This window comes from Beauveria bassiana (genome assembly GCF_000280675.1).
Source record: "Beauveria bassiana ARSEF 2860 unplaced genomic scaffold BBA_S00004, whole genome shotgun sequence".
Lineage (NCBI taxonomy): Eukaryota > Fungi > Ascomycota > Sordariomycetes > Hypocreales > Cordycipitaceae > Beauveria > Beauveria bassiana.
This window is the reverse complement of record NW_007930839.1, coordinates 1,224,453-1,240,820: the sequence shown is the minus strand read 5'-3', so window position 1 is coordinate 1,240,820 and position 16,368 is coordinate 1,224,453. Positions and strand designations below refer to the sequence as shown.

Below are 16,368 nucleotides of genomic sequence, written 5' to 3'. Positions count from 1 at the left end.
GAAGGAATGACGCGGGGATGCGAGAGCAAAGGGGTGATGTTGGCTCTGTAATTAGTGATGGACCAGGAAGAGGACGGATCCTGAGTCAAGGCGGGTTCTGCTGTAACTACTGGTAGTGAAAAAGGCTGCTGCAGCGGAGAGCTATCGGAGGGCTGGCTAGTGGAGCAGCTATCGGCTGGGGGAGCTCACACAACTGGCCAAGGCGCCGTAACTACAGATGTACCCCACGCTGAACAGGTGTAAGAGATTGACAAAGGCTAAGTTTGTGTGTAGAATCACGCGGGACTGGTAGCTTTTGGCCTACGGACTATATGTTTTCGGCATGACGAACAGGTGGACTTGCCTCACATGCTTTCGCCGGATTATAATGGCAAAGCGATATCATAATACATGTTACGTCCGTAGCACATTGCTCCGACACCGCAGACCAGGGTCCAAGTCGGTCCGGGGCAGAGCAACGGGCCTGCCTGCGAGACCCCCACACAAAGCAAAGAAACAAGCCCCGGAACCAGAGCTTTTTCCGGCTCCGTCGCGAGACACAAGCAACCAACCATTTGCCATCCCAACTGATAAAAAAGTCGATCCGTTAACGTTTTGCTTCAACTTCCCGCCACAGCTGGAATTTTCCAGCCTATTTTTGCGCTACGTTCTTTGCTACGACTTCAAATCATCTTCATCGCTGCGTTTTGACCTCGGCAAAACCCTACCGCGCTCCTTGATCATTTCGTGCTTGATCCTCCACCCGACTGTCTGAGAATCAGCACCAACCACGTTACCACCATGGCCGACGCAGAGCCGCGCAAGCGTTCACGCTTCGATCAAAAGGAGCCCGAGCCCAAGAGAGCCTCGCGATTCGACCGCCGCTCGCGCTCTCCGTCGACTCGAAACTCGGAGACCAGGGAGCGTAGTCCGCTCCCGAGTACCAGCGAACCCACAGTCGACCCGGCTGCCGCTGCGGGTATGTCGCAATAGCTCCATGTTTGCTACCGGCTCACAGGCTGGTAGGACCGCAAATTGACTCATGCTAACGTGTGTTTCCATAGCTGCCGCGGCCGCCAAGATTAATGCGCAGCTCCAGGCTCGCAAGGGCATTCAGCACGTCGACGTCCCGCCCATCCTAGGCGCCACCAGCAATGGCACGCCCGAAGCCAGCTCAGCTGCCCCAGAGGCGAGCAAAGGCGCGCCTGGCGCTCCGGGCGAGATGTATGTCTCGGACGGCGACTACATTCAGGACATAGAGGTCAACGATTTGCGAAACCGATATATGCTCATGAAAGCGCAGACGCAGCAAGCGGTAGGTCAATGGCAGTGCGTACTGGTACAAACATCCTGCTAACTCGTTATTTAGATTCAAAAAGATACTGGAGCTGGTAATGAATCCCAGCAGCCTAGTCTTGTGTTCTTAGCCACTAACATCCTTAGATCTCACTGTTCGAGGGAAATACTACCCCAACAAGAGCATGGCTACTGCTGCCGTAAGTATTCGAGGCGAATGCACACTCTTCAAAGCTAACCTCACAGGAACCTCCTTTATATCTCCACATTACCGCCAGAACAAAAGAGGTGCTGGAAGCTGCCGTCGCCAAAGTCAACGAGTTGATTGAGCAGGAGCTTCCTCAGCTTGTCGACGAGCGCCGATTCAAGCGCCGCGAGAGAGAACAGCCGGAGAATGACGATACTAGCCGGGTAAGATCTTTGGTATTGCCATGTTGTCAATTTTACTAATGAGCCGCAGCGTAACAAATGGCCAGAAGAGAGCATTCCCGTAGGTCTGGAGCCTGTTCCCGGCTTCAACCTGCGGGCCCAGATTGTCGGTGCAGGCGGCTCTTATGTTAAGCACATTCAGCAAGAAACGGGATGCCGTGTCCAGATCAAAGGTCGCGGTTCAGGATACATTGAACGAGACACTAACCAAGAAAGTGACGAGGAAATGTTCCTTCACGTCGCGTGCGTCGCCATTACCCCATCTTTTTTGACAAGTCATTGCTAACCAGTTTCCTCTCGCAGCGGTCCCGATCCGGCCATGGTAGAAAAGGCTAGGGACCTATGCAAAGACTTGATTGAAAACGTCCGCGAGCAGTACGAAGAGTTCAGAAGCCGTCCGCCGCGCCAACATGGCGATCGTGGGGGCTACGGTGACCGTGGCGACCGTGGCTACGGCGGTGACCGTCGCGGCGGCTATAATGACCGTGGCGGTGATCATTACAGTGGCCGAGGCGGCGGCGGCGGCGACTCGTACTCTGGCTACGGCAGGCAAAGCTCGGACAGCGGCTCTAGAACTGCCGCTGCTGCTACGGACGCCTCTGCCAACGCGGACTACAACGCGCAATATGCTCAATACTACGCTCAGGCGGCTGCTAACGGCCAGGATCCCTACGCCGCTTATGGCGGCTACGCCAAGTAAGACTAGCTAACCCCCTTTCCACTGAGTTTAGTCAGAGTTTGCTAACATCACGTAGCTACGTCGCCATGTACCAGCAGTACTACGCTCAGTATCAGCAAGGACAAGCTGGTGCTGCACAGTCGCCAGCCCCCGGGGCGTCGGCATCACCGCAACCTCCTCCTCCGAGTGACTCGGCGCCTCCTCCCCCTCCTCCTTCCAGCGCCGCCCCTCCGCCACCGCCCTCTGGATCACCTCCCGGCGCTCCGGGTGGCTACAGCGCTGTCCGTATATCCCCGTAGCAATTTTGCTTTCGCTCGAAGCCTTGACTGACAGACAGCAGGTCCCTCCTCCGCCCGGTCTGTAAAGGAGACAGCTTCGAAAAGGCTGCTGCTTCCTGGGTTATGTAAAAATGATTTTTTTTTTCGATACCTTTTGTTTTTTGCTCACTGACTATGCGGTGTTGCCTGCCATTCATTGACTTCTAGGGTCAGAAAGCTTTTACCACCTGTCGGTGCTGCGTCGTAGGACAAGGGAAGAATGGAATGCAGACGAAGAAGAAGAAGGCGCCCGCCCTCGCGAGGAGCCACGAGCTCCTGGTACTAAGTATTGAAGAAAGAAGCAAATTGTGGCAAGGTCAAACTAATATCAATTATGCACAGTGCGCTGCAGATTATCTATCATTGGCTCTTTTTCTTGGTTTTTCTTCTTTTTTTTTTATTTTTATTTTTGAAATGCTGAATTTTGACAGGCTTCACAGAGCTCGAGCAATCGATTGGCGATGCTGCGACCCGTGTTTGCTAATGTTGGCAGATTCTCGATGCTAGAACTGGCGCACTACATATCGTCGGCCGCCTGATGGTTCTTTTTGGTGAAATGTGTGACTTGCTGACAGTTTCTAGCTTGACCAAATTTTTGTAAAAGATGTAGCCACTGCGGTATATTTTCCAAAATAACCCCAATACAAGCAGACTTGCTCCTTGTCTCTTGTTTGACCGATGCTGTCCCTGCTTGAGCCGCACGAAGCTGCTTCTCACAGAGGACAGATGGACTGGGTCAATGGCTCTCCCCTAGCTGGGAGGAGAACTCGTATTTTCAACATTCGCGCGGCGGCGAAGGTTAAGGTAAGACAATGGTGATTGAAGTTGCTCAAACCATGTGTGGTGCGTCATTGGAGAACGAATTTGCAACACGCCCAAAGTTGGAAGCTTTTGGCAGTGGTGCCATCTTCAAGGTGTCATCGGCGAGTAATAATAATTAACAGTTGAAAGCTCAAAGCAGGCTCAACAACGATAGCGTTGCCATGTCCTCAACACCATCTCAAACTATAACTACAAGCAGCCAGCAATAGGAAAAAAAAGAATTGACATACTCGCGTATTATTCACATATGTTCACAGATATTCACAAAGTGACATGACAAAAACCCCGGTGGTTGATGTTCTCTTGAATGAGTGAGTCCCTTGTTGCGTCACCTCCACCGGCCGGCCCACTTGGGACAGCGAAGCTCCAACATCGACAGCAGCAACCCAAAACAGCTTCCCTTTCGACAGCCACAGAATCCGCAGCTTCACAAGTACCGCGCGGAGGCGCAAACAATAACCAAGTCATGAGCCACCAAAGATATCTCTCCCACGATCCCATCAAGGAACCCCATTCCGTCTCCGTCAAAGTCCTTCGGTTTGTTTGTACCCTCAATGCCTGGCACCCCCACCTCAAGAGCTCCCGTCTTGAACCCAGCTCCATCCCTCTGATACTGACTGACCCTCTCTCTCGTCTACACAGCCTATCATGCCCGTCTCTCGTACCGCAGTACCCGATCGAGCCGCCCTTTAAGCCCTCAACTACCACCACCACCGCCATCGCCGCCGCCGCCGACGCCTCACCTCTGCCCGCATCGCTCGCCTACCACCCCAGCAGCACCAACCCGTCGCCGTTTCTCCTCAGCCCGATCCTCAACCTACCCGTGTCGTTTGGCTCCGCCTACGTCGGGGAGACGTTTAGCTGCACCCTCTGCGCCAACAATGACCTCGACGACAGTAGTAGCACCGCGACGACGAAGCGCCAGATTCGCGACGTCCGCGTCGAGGCCGAGATGAAGACGCCCGGGCAGACCAAGGCCCAGAGTCTCGAGCTCGGGCCGGCTCCGTCGTCTCAGGAATCCGCTGCTGTTGGCGCCGCCGCTGCTGCTGCGACGGATCTGGCACCGGGCGGCACCCTGCAGAAAATCGTCTCGTTTGATCTCAAGGAAGAGGGCAACCACGTGCTCGCCGTGACGGTGAGCTACTACGAGGCGGCCGAGACGAGCGGCCGCACGCGCACCTTTCGCAAGCTATACCAGTTCATCTGCAAGCCCTCGCTGATTGTGCGCACAAAGGTTGGCGTTTTGAAAGCGCCCGCCCCCAAGAAGAAGAAGCAGCAGCAGCAGCAGCAGCAGCCGCCGCTTCGGCGGTGGGTGCTAGAAGCGCAGCTGGAAAACTGCAGCGACGACACGATGCAGCTCGACAGGGTCGTCATGGAGCTGGAGCCGGGGTTGACATGCCGCGACTGCAACTGGACGGCGGGGGCGGGAGCGGGGTCGGGGTCAGGATCGGCGGGTGTGCAGAAGCCGGTGCTGCAGCCCGGCGAGGTCGAGCAGGTGTGCTTTGTGATAGAGACGCGGCGCGGCGGAAACGAGGAGGAAGAGGAGGATGTGGATGTGGTGGCGAGGGCGCGGGCCGCCGGCGGACCGGACGCGCGTGTCGTGTTTGGCGTGCTGGGCATTGGCTGGCGTGGGGAGATGGGTAATCGCGGGTTCCTCTCGACGGGCAAACTGGGCACGCGGGTCGTGCGGTGAGTCGTGCGGTACTGTGAGAAGTGCACGTTTGAACAGACATGATACATTTGAGCATGAACGGGCGAGCAAAGATGTTACTCCTGTTGAGTTTTTAATGATATTCATCCTTCTTCCCGCGTTGGGTGAAGAAAAGGGTCAATCCGCATCACAACCGACCTCGTCCGTGGCAAGTGCCGTATTAGTTGTGGCCTCTCTCTCTCATCCACGCTGCCTTCTCGTCAATTGAGCACCAAGCAAAGAGCATTCATCTTGCTCTCTGAAACTGAATATTCAGTGTGTCTTATGCCTTCACAAGAGTCGAGTCGCGCATTACGACATTGCTAGAGCGGCCGAGCCAAGCCTTTCAACTGTCATCTTACGTTTTGCTCTTGACACCATATGTCGGGCGTGGAAGCGGCGTCTGGGTCATCAAGTTGTTTATTGAGGCTACAACCCAGCTCCAAGATGCCTTGTCGGACAAAAGTATGTCAGAGTGTGCAATACAGGCAAAGTACCCTACAACAGCATGGTATATAGTTGTGGGACAGTAAATCTCGCGCAGTCTCTACTGCCGTTACATAGAAGCCATATTATTGCTGGTCAACTATGTTTTTCCGTGGTCTTGGCGCAATGGTATTGTCCGATTTCAGAATAGATAGTGTTTGAGAGACTCGTACACAACATACGTAATCTGTGCAAGGTACATGGTCTTGCGTGGCAACTAAGGACGGCTTGCCGGGGTAGCACAGCCATATCGGCAACAGCTCCGGATCCATGAATACGAACCACGGCTTGGCACGAACCGAAGCCATTGTGGGTGGGACAAGCGCTAGCATGAATAAGTCCGCAGCGCTATAACCATTCCATGGCGAACTCTGGCTCGTGTTGAGTCGTTAGACATCTGTAGACTGCTCTGCTCCTGCGTCCACGGCAAAAACAAGAGGGCACTCGTGGCGGTAAAAAGGGAATCTGGCCAGCGGACAGAACACGAGACTTCCATACGTAACCATGCCATTCCCTCGATGAGCGGCCAAGGGAAACTGATAAATGGGCAGCCAGTGACGCAAGGCGTACGATTGAGTCGGTACGGCGAGACTCGAGTGGTGGACGACCTCAGGCTCAGCACGGGCAGACCTCGACCTGGAAACGACACAAGCCATGAGCTACTCAACTCGAACTTCAATGCGTAGACGGTCAGTGATACTTATCATTCGACAAAAAGAGCGAAATGCTGATTTCCTTGTGGGCGGCTTTGAATGCGTCGGGACTCTGCCGACCCCACCGTTGCACTGACATGCGCCGAACCGTGGGGTCGTTTCAAGTTACGGACGACTCAGCTGAAAGAGCACCAAGTTTCTTTGTTGCAACTGGTTCGTCATCCTAGCCCAGCCCAATCTGGCAGTTTTACTGAGTCGGTGCCCTTGTGCCCAGCTACCAGTAGGAATCATTAGCGAACCTTGGCGGCCCCCATTGGTAAACTGATCGTCGCTCAGGCTGCCAGTGGCCTCGGCTACAACCTCAGTCTTCATGAATGTTGTAGCGCCGAATCGTCACGCCTTGCGACCTATGTCTCAGTGATTCGTTTCGTGGGCACTGCTGCGCGTCACTCCATATGCATGCCATGCATCAGGTAGATAGATGTGGCGCAGTGGATCGGGCATCTGTGGCATTCTTCTCCGATTCACTATCCCCGATTGCACGCAAAGCCAAGGGAGCCAAGAAAGCACTGCATGATGGCAGATAGCCAGATGTTAGGCAAAATAATTAAGCCGCCCGTTGTCGGCTTATTTAAGGAAAATTACTCGCCCAGCGCCTTGTTCCTTATACTTCTTTCCCGCACTCGTCGAGATGGTGTGCGGGTGTCGTATTCCGCTCTTATCGTGGCTTGCAGAGATGACGGTTGAACACTTTGGGGTCATTTGAGCAGCCAGTGGCAGGGGCGAAAGATTAGAGTCTGGTGGAGATACGGGAAGATTGCCACGCGTTTCTGCGGGCGCTGGCATCCAAGTGCTGGGTTAACTAAATGAGAATAGCCAACTATCTTTAAAAAAGGGTCGTGTTTATCGGTAGTTGGCGGCGAGACGCGTTACAGCTAAAAGATCGCCAGGGTCTCCGGGATTGAGCGGTCGGAACAGTGAAGCGCAAGGAAAAGGGATGGCTCAGGTCTTAGATCCATCAAGTATACGTTGTGCATTGCGAGGGGCTAAGGACGAGCTAGGTATCCGTAGACGGCGGCTTAGTGTCTTTGAGCACGACGTGCTGAGCGGAGCAGGAGTGTCTGGTCCTCTTGCGGGAAAACGGGGCAGCCCAAAAGCAAAGACGGCAGAGAAGAAAAGGAAGCAAAAATCGATCGTGTCAAGGCCTTGGTGTGTGGTGGCGCTGCAGGGTTGTATCGGGCAGTTTATGTGAAACAAAGAGCCAGGCCCGCGTGGCCCGCCTGACGCAGGAACAAGCCTGCTGGAATAAGGGGAATTGACTCTACTAGTGGTCCTGGCGTGTTGGGACTTGCTTGGCAACACCGGTGGGCGGCTAGCAGCATGGATTGGAACCCCTGACGGGAGCATGGATAAACGCGAAGCCTATTTCTCGCTGGACGAGACAGTCTTTTGTCTTGGTTGTTGTTTTTGGTGCTTTGCGGCTGAACCTGGGCACAGTCATACCGGTATCGTTATGGCGACATGTAGAATACCATCTGGTTCAGGCCATGATGGAGGCCAAGCTGAGTCGGAGACAAAGCTGTTGGGATGGATCTTGTGGCGTCGGCTTGGTGGTGGGTTGGGCGTCGTCTGCCCCATCCCGCATGACGACTGCCCTGCGCTGATTGACACGTCCCGTGGCTGTTGCAAAGCGTTTATTGATGAGCGGCGTCGATGCCCAAGACCAATATTGTGGCTGCCGCGGTATGTTAGCCAAGCATGCCAGCATGCCTCGATACAAACGGCAGGGCGAGTTATACATATACTCGGAGCGGGAGATGATGAAATCGGAAATGACGTCGACATGGTCTAGCTCACAGCTGACTAGTTCGATGCTCCAGAGGCTCCAAAAAAAAAAAAGGACCCAAGACCATGGCACAGATGGTGAATGATAAAGGGCGGGCGAAATGCCACAGATACATACGGATAGTTGGGATGGTGGTGATTTGGTGAATTGTGATTTAGAAATGGCAGGGCACTGACAATGCAACTCCAAGCTGGGCCGAACCCCACCAACAAGCTTTGGCTCGTTGTGGAGCGAGTGGGCTACCTACCTAGGTGCTAGGGTAGTGCCAACAGTGCCTAGGTAGGTAGGTAGGCACAGTTTATGGTACAGAGTGCTGCCCATCGCTTGCCAATTTGCTTTCTTGCTGCAATTGACGTGGTGCTTGGTGGCGTGCAGTGCACTGTGACTTGCGCAGAATCCGAAATGTATGGTTATTGTTGTTGCCCAGAATGGCTCAACCCGGGTACCTGTCCACCTATACCTTGCCTGAGGGCACCTGCAGCAGATTCCGGCCAGCCAAGCTCTCGGGGGTCATAGGGCCCAACATGCAAAACAACAGGCCTACCTTGTCACTCATCTAGCCATCCATGACGCCTGTGGCTGCCTGTAAAATAACTGAAGACGCTGGCTCTGCAGCATCATCAATACTAGGTAATCCTTCGCCTGCAGGCTGCAGCCTCGAGAACCACTACCTACCGATCCGTACGTAGGTAGGTAGGGGGTAGGTAGGTCTCGGATCGATACCTCCATGGATCATCACCGCTGCTCTACCACCAGCCAAGCATCCACGCAACCACGTCAATGCTGGCCTCAACTAGACCTCGTACTAGCGGCTCTCCGGCCTGTCACCAAAAGGGGTTTCCCAGGATCTGCAGTTAGCTACCTACTTAGGTAGGTACTCAGTAGTACGGATACACAGGTGCTGAATGCTGGCATTGCCGTCCTACGCTAATCCCCGGACCGAAGCTGACTGTGATTAGCTGCAAACACCCGCGTCACTCTTGTCAACCAACCTCTGCTCCTCCGCCTCAATATTTCAAGTTCACTTTTCCTTCCCGTCTCGTCTCTCCTTTATATTTAACCTTTTACTCCCTCTACTCCGGCATCACGCTGGATTCAATCTCTTTCTCATCTTGTCAAACAACTGCTCTAGTTGAGCCACGACGCGCGCCGTCAAGTTTATTAAGCTCGCCTCCACCCACTCCAACAAAACTTGGAAACCTTTAGTTCGCCCCTCCCCCTCGGGCCCCTTCCCCTTGTCCCGCCTCTCAGCCTTTGAGTTGCATCTCATGGCCTGGCCTTGTATGCTCCTACCGCCGCCGAACCATCTCGCTTCTTTCACTTTCGACCGGCACATTCGTATTGCATTGAGAGAACCCTGAGCCGCTCATCATCGCCCTCAGTTTCCCCATCCATCTCATCTCTTCATCAAACCTATCCGCTGGTCGGCCATCAAACCTGCGCTCTTCACCCTCCTTCCGACCTGCCTTCGCGACCATCCTTTCCTCTCCGACCAGCTCATCGTCCAACGTCTTGACCAGCCAATTCACAAAAGCCCATCGAGAGCCGCTCAACGGTCAACCTCCTGTTGGAGAGCTTCAACGCGCGCCGACCGGCCTAACGGCCAACATTTTGTTCTTTCAGCCTTCAGCCCGCACACATTGACATGAAATGGATTCCTCGTCTGCTCCTCTCGCTCACTACTTCTGGATTGCCGGCGTAGAGTCAATATCCTACGACGATGCTCCTCAGACAGTTTTGCCCGTCGACGACACCATTGCCGAGGACGGTGAGCCTGATAATGGCGTAATTGTCAACGGCCAGCATCGCGCCAATGCCGCCCGCCATTCACGCCAAAACTCCGCCAATCGCCTCTCCAAACTCTCCATCGACGCCCATTCCACAATCAGTACAGTCGATGACGATGGAAGCCGCAGCAATCGCAGCAGTGCTACCATTCGCCCCAGCAGCAAACTACCTCCCTCGGCGAATGGCTCCAGTACCGTTGCACCACTCGAGGAAGGCTTGCCGCTGACTGTTCGCATGGGCGACGTTGACTTTGACAGAGCTTTGCTCAAGTTTGCAGCTGAGCGAGAAAACTTTCTCGAGGATCTCTCCTTCACCGCCGGTGCCAGAGTTCAGGCCAGAGCTCCCATGGTCAATCCCCGTGCTGAGCGCATCAAAGCTGATGAGATCCCTAGCGGCCGAATGAGTCCGCTACGCAGCCTCAAAGGCAGCATACGTCGAAAAATTAGCTTCAGAGAAATGAGCAGCACAAAACGACAGGGCAACATCAACAAGAGCAGCAGCATCAATGGAGCTGGTCCGTTTTCTGCTTACCTTGTCCAAACAACATTACTAACGCGTCTATAGCCTCTGTACGCACCGCCAAGCGACTCAGCAATTACAATTCCGTCATTCCTCCGCCCGAGCCGCTCAATACCGACCCCGATATGCACCCGCTCAAGCGTCGCTTCGAACCCGTTCTGTTGGACCGATATCCCCCCAAGACTGCCACCGAAGAGGTTACACGACGAGGCCGATTCCCAGATTATGTGCCCATGTTCGCCTTCCCCAATGATATCCAGATCGTCTCCTCGGATGAACGCCCGCGCTCGACATGGCATGGTTTCACCATGACAGCAGAGGATAGCAGCAAATTATATGGCATTTCCATTATCATCTGGACAGCCTTGTCGGCCGACGTTGCTGATGAGGTCGAGGTGAAATGCGAGCAGTGGCGCCAGAGCCACATGTCGAATGAAGAACGCGAACTCGCCGCGAGCTTGGGTATCAGACTGGCTGGCGAGCGCACACACCTTTCACAGCTTCTAGCGAAGCTGCCAACAATACCCTCTGGTTCTTCCGCTCGCGACAGGCTTGAAGATGAAATCAGCACTGTCGAGGAAAAGATTGCGCTCATGACGGATATGCTGCGTCCACTTCGCCACGGTGCGGCCTCCAAGATTGAGGGGCTGACGGCTGGGGAGAGTGGACTGTGGATTCCTCGCGCCTACGGCGTCTTGGGCAAAGACGCTGCCAACATGTCCTTCTGGAAGGAATGGCTCAAGGCGATTGTCGTTCCCATGACTGATGGCGCTGTTCTCCGAATACCTCCCAGCTCACCCAGGGTCGGCCGTTGGCAGCCACTCGAGCGCTACGTTGTCAACATGTGTACCGAGGCATTCAGTCCTCTCGGGTCCAAAACGCAGGTCGAATTGGGAATCCGAGAACTAAAGCTTTATGCTCGCAAAGAGGCCACCAATGAGATACCTGGTTCCCGGACTATTGATTTATACGCCCTGTTCCGCTGCCTGTCGCTGGAGAACATCGTCGCTCTCTACGAATACGCCATGGCTGAATCTCGCATAATCTTCCTTTCCTCGCACACCAGCATGCTGCATTTGGCTTGCCACGCATTGGTTAACCTGCTGTACCCTCTAAAGTGGGCCAGTATTTTCATCCCTATCCTTCCCGCCAGACTGATTTCAGCTCTCGAAGCTCCTTGCCCCTATATCGTCGGTGTTGAGCGACGATACGACCGCATCGATCTGCCTGACGACTACGTCCTTATTGATCTCGACAAGGATACCATTGACGCAACTTCTCAGCCGCACCGACTACCTCGCCAACAGAGACGAAAGCTCATGTCGCTTCTTCAAGTTGCCGCCCCCCACCGAATTCGCTACGGCGTTGTGGAAGGCCCGCCACCATACGCCGTTGAGTCGTTCCCTTATGATGCCTTTTCGACGGAGAACGGGTCCATTTTTAATGCTAGAGCTGCCGACAGTACCCTAGGGAAATGGGTATCGCAGAACTCGTCGAGTTTTGGTGAGCCCGTGGCCGCCTCTGCGCTGCAACCTCCTGTCTTCAACGCATTCGCAGAGGCAGTCACCGACAATGCCAAATCGGACCGCCCTGGCACCAGCAAGTCGAGCAGGACGAGCCCCGAGTCCTCAGTGTCACCCGAATCTGCCCACTTCCCTCCTATCCCGTCGACACCAATCTCTAGAAGCGATTCTGGTTTCGCGCTGACGGCGACTCTGCGGGAGAAGCGCTCGGGCCACTTTGGCGAGGAAAAGATGCGACGCAGCTCTTCGTTTGGCATGGATAAGTTCCAGCCAATGCATCGACCAACTCATCCTTTCCTCAATGGCCATCAGCAAAATTACAGCATTTCGGGGATATCCATTGATTCGACGGCGACCGGGTACGGGGGCGGTAGTGGCGGCTATGCACCGTCTACTTACGCGCAATCGACTCTGGCGGCATCAACCATTATGCCCAGCATGCAAATTCAGCCTGTTCGCAACACGGAGACGACAGTGTGGGTAGAGGGTCACTGCTTTAACCTGGACCGCAAGGATGCTACTTCGACATGCACTATTTGCGCCGAGAAAGCAGATGCCGAGGGCATGTACCATTGTTCCGCGTGCAAGACAATTTCACATGGTCGCTGCTTGGGCGTCGCTTCGCTTGTCTGTCCTCAGGCCTTTCACTCTGACCGCGTTCGTGCCGCCTTTGTCCGCTGTCAGGCCAGCCTGCTCTATACCTATCGCAAGCATCTCGCCCGCCCGTCGAAACAACAACGCTCCAACGGACAGATTTACGCCTTTGACATGGATGGGTTCATTAAGAGTCTCCCACATGAGCAGCAAGACTATGCCGTCATGATGCGCGATACGCAGCTATTCAACGAGTTTATTCACGAACGAGAGCTCACAGCGCCCACGGAGCCGTCGATCCGACTGTTTGACGAAGTTATCATGGCCAAGAAGGCGCGTGGGCGTCCCGGTCTTTCGTCTGGCCTGTCGACGCTGTCGCGCCTTTCGTCGATTCGAGTATCCCATGGGGCCTCTGCCAACGCCTTTGGTCTCGCTCCGCCGCGTGCCTCCAACAAGCCACCTAGCTATCTCAACGACACATCCGATCACATCTGGCGAACCGCGGCCGTGCCAGTGCCGAAAGGTAACTTTACCGGCGAGTACCGCTCGGTCGTGACGCGAGTGCCTGCCCGCTTGGATCGCACTCTGATGCGCGAGCCGCGTGCCATCCAGGGCGTACCACGTGTGGAACAGCGTGGCTCGCGAGGTCTTGTGCGAAAGCAAGTCGCCAGCATGCTGGGCACCACGCCCCCGCCTTGAATGAGCCGTCACCGCACATACTTGTCGTTGAATACCGTCACACTCAAGCAAAGTTCAACTTGAGGCCTGGCAAGGTAACTAACTAGATCGGTATATTCGCATCATTTGCATTGAACATGAGGGTGCCAGGAACACAAAACGCTACTTGTATATTATTCTATCCAAAAAGGGAGGCTCAAAAATTTTGCTATTCTTTTTCATTTCTTCTAGTGTGTGTTATGTATCTTTTTCTTTCACATTGCTGTATTCTTTTCTTGCCGGCTTTATTCTTCATCTACGGTTTCGCGAGACAAGGAATGTATGTGCCAACGGGCACAAGGACATGGCAACGGGGCAACTTGGAGGAATTGTCAGACCCTGATTAACTTTGGACATGTGGGTGAAAACAGCACCCGTCGGATACAACAAGGAGAATTCACTTCGCTATTTTGGGGAGTTTTTGGTCAAGCCTATACATAGTGGTTCTTGCACCAACTGTTCAAGTATATCAAATGCACCTGTGCAGTTCCTGTGCAGCTCCTATGCATCAAATGATTTGTGCTTCAAAGGCGCTGCGAGTGGGCAGCAGAGTCGACGTGTGTATTTTCAGTGGGCAAGTCTACTAGCACTGGACAGGAAATGGCTGATTGTACCGCATCACAAATCACGAACTAAGAGTACGACACAACGATCATCAGGCAATAGCTTGATTCAATAATTTGATTCGTCAACAAGCTCAATAGCAAAGCTGGTATACGTGAATCTGCCCACAAGGTAGCAACCGCGCGTATCGAATGCACCTACAGGTTGCGTGACGCGTAAAAACAAGGTGCTGGAAGCAAATCAATCTCTAGTCATAACAAGATGAATGCAGCAATATTTGCTTCGAGCGGGTATAATGGTATGTTCTCCTCCACTTCCCCCTCTTTCCGTCCAACTCCTCCATCAAAAAGAGTCATGCTCCCAGCCGACTTCCTTTAGAATTTGCGCGGCCAATTTCTGGTACGACAAATGGCCTTGCTGTAAATGTTTGACATGGTAGTTTTCGACACCACCGACGCCTTTGATCTCCTGCAATCCTGCAATCCCGGAATGGGTGTTTGAGGTGCGATATAGGAAGCCAAGAAGGTAGTCTTGTTCCGTGTATGCGTTGATTAAGCGACCCGAGACGACACTCTTCATCGCCATCCAGACTTTGCTATCTGAAGGTGCGGGAGTACCCATCATGACGACGGAATCAACCAGGCCAAACTGACGACGCTCCGCAAGAACCATGAGGCACATGTATATCGCCCTAGCGGCAAGGCTATAGCCGACAAGAGATACCGAGCGCTCTCCGTGGAACTTGTGGCGGACAATGGCATCAGCAAGAAGGGTTCCGAGTTTTTCGGCGCGAACCATGCCGAGACTCCAAGGATTGTCAATAATCTTGCTGATTTTGAGCAAGGGCTCGGGCCATTTCGAATTCAGTAGGCAGTGGAAGACTGTAGGACCGTAAGGATAAGCCACGTTTTGAAAAGATACAAACCTACTTGAGTCCTTTAGAATCTGTTTTCTGGCCAATTTCCATGCAGTACTGCCAATAACAGTCTCGAGGGCATTGCCGAGGCTTTCAACGGTGGTGAGGTCCCACTGCACCACGTAGACCTCAGTCTGTTGGCTCAAGGAACTCCAGGGAGTAGTAACCGCATCGCCGTTGAGCATGAACCCGCCGAGCGCGATAACAATTCGTAGTCGTCGCTGTCCAGGTAATGGCTGTCTCGGGTCCACATACTTGGCATCTCCAGCTTCCGTCACAGACCAAAACGAAAAATCCTGAATCTCGCGCAGAAAACCTTCCACCATTTTATCAACTGGCTTGGCAGGGTTCATACCAAACAGCGAGCCCATTAGCAGGCCGTTTTCAGACATGATACCCAAAAGAGCCGCGGCAGCCAGTGTTGTCAGGCCACTACCCTCAGAACCAACACCAACACCAACTAAAGCTCTAGCAAGGCCCATGCTGCCCATGTTGGCCCCACCGAGGCTAAACTTCCATCTTTTGGAAAGCTTGTTTTCTTCCTTTTGAGCCGCAGCCTTTTCTGGGCTGACTTCCATGGCAGCGGCTGCAAGTCCTTTGGCGATGCGTATTTCGTCTTGATTGTGAACCTTGATGGGCAGATTTAAGGATGAAGTCAGGTTGACGAGAAGCAGTCGGGCATTAGCATTGTAGTCGTGGAGCGACAGCACAACGAGGAACATGATGTGCAGCAGCAGTTTTCGTCTTTCATAAGGCAGTGGCCACAGATTGTTTGGGATAGCGGGATGGAGTCGACCCAGAAATGGGTCGACGTGGGCGGGTGGTATTTGAGGAAGAGCTGTGATTTCAGGTTAGTTGAGATTGAACGATGTAAGTATTTTCAACAGCGAATTCGTTACCGTTTAACACTGCGGTTGCAGGCGGTGTGGAAGGTGCTCCACGGCCATTGAGTCTTGTGTCACGACCTCCACGGCCTGTACGCGCGCGAGGCGGACCACCTCGATTGCCTCTTCCGCGACCTCGACGGGCGACTTCCCTTTCGGCATTGTCGACAGTCAAGTCTCGGAGACGCTGGATGACTGACGCCTGCCACTTGCGAAAGAATGCAACAGCCTCATTTCTCAGTTCTTGCAACTGCGGAGGAGTCTCGTCGTCGTGATGATGTTGTTGGGGAGAGGGCTTAACCGCCGCAGATCCGATAGGTCTGTTTGCGAAGGATCTTGGAGGTGCGCTATTCTCCTTGTCGCTGCTTTCCTGCTCGCGGAGAGCCAGAGCCAGCCAGTTTCGGTCGGGGCCTTCACCTTCCACAAATGGAATGAGAGGAGAATCAAACAGACTGTTGATGTCTCGAAACATCTTTTCAGTAATGGCCGTGACGAGAAGAATCAGGTTCGATTTTTCGTTGTCGCTGATGATGCCAGTGAGATCAACGGGGCGTCGTGAAGGCGCGCTGCCTCCTCGCCCTCCACGAGCCATTATGTCTTCTGATGTAGATCAAATCATGCGCGACAGCAAATGAAGGGAGGGCACCTTGGCTGAGGTGCCAGGTG

The 16,368-nt window shown here is 53.8% G+C and overlaps 4 protein-coding genes across 4 annotated transcripts; 3 read left to right on the top strand and 1 right to left on the bottom strand.

The window, feature by feature from the left end:
* Nucleotides 1-780: 780 nt before the first annotated feature.
* BBA_02179 (KH domain-containing protein) lies at nt 781-3,184 on the top strand (the record flags this gene model as incomplete). The annotated part of the gene is made up of 10 exons (XM_008597276.1): nt 781-958; nt 1,044-1,294; nt 1,349-1,370; nt 1,423-1,475; nt 1,522-1,686; nt 1,736-1,947; nt 2,008-2,400; nt 2,460-2,664; nt 2,724-2,739; nt 3,132-3,184. 10 exons carry the CDS (start codon nt 781-783, stop codon nt 3,182-3,184), a joined length of 1,548 nt encoding a protein of 515 aa, XP_008595498.1.
* An 804-nt stretch (nt 3,185-3,988) lies between these two features.
* Nucleotides 3,989-5,215, top strand: BBA_02178 (DUF974 domain-containing protein; the record flags this gene model as incomplete). The annotated part of the gene is made up of 1 exon (XM_008597275.1): nt 3,989-5,215. One exon carries the CDS (start codon nt 3,989-3,991, stop codon nt 5,213-5,215), a length of 1,227 nt encoding a protein of 408 aa, XP_008595497.1.
* Nucleotides 5,216-9,847: 4,632 nt separating this feature from the next.
* BBA_02177 (DENN domain-containing protein) lies at nt 9,848-13,320 on the top strand (the record flags this gene model as incomplete). The annotated part of the gene is made up of 2 exons (XM_008597274.1): nt 9,848-10,499; nt 10,550-13,320. The coding sequence occupies 2 exons, from the start codon at nt 9,848-9,850 to the stop codon at nt 13,318-13,320; spliced, it is 3,423 nt and encodes a 1,140-aa protein (XP_008595496.1).
* Nucleotides 13,321-14,244: 924 nt separating this feature from the next.
* BBA_02176 (DUF726 domain-containing protein) lies at nt 14,245-16,294 on the bottom strand (the record flags this gene model as incomplete). The annotated part of the gene is made up of 2 exons (XM_008597273.1): nt 14,245-15,656; nt 15,718-16,294. The coding sequence occupies 2 exons, from the start codon at nt 16,292-16,294 to the stop codon at nt 14,245-14,247; spliced, it is 1,989 nt and encodes a 662-aa protein (XP_008595495.1).
* Nucleotides 16,295-16,368: the final 74 nt, after the last annotated feature.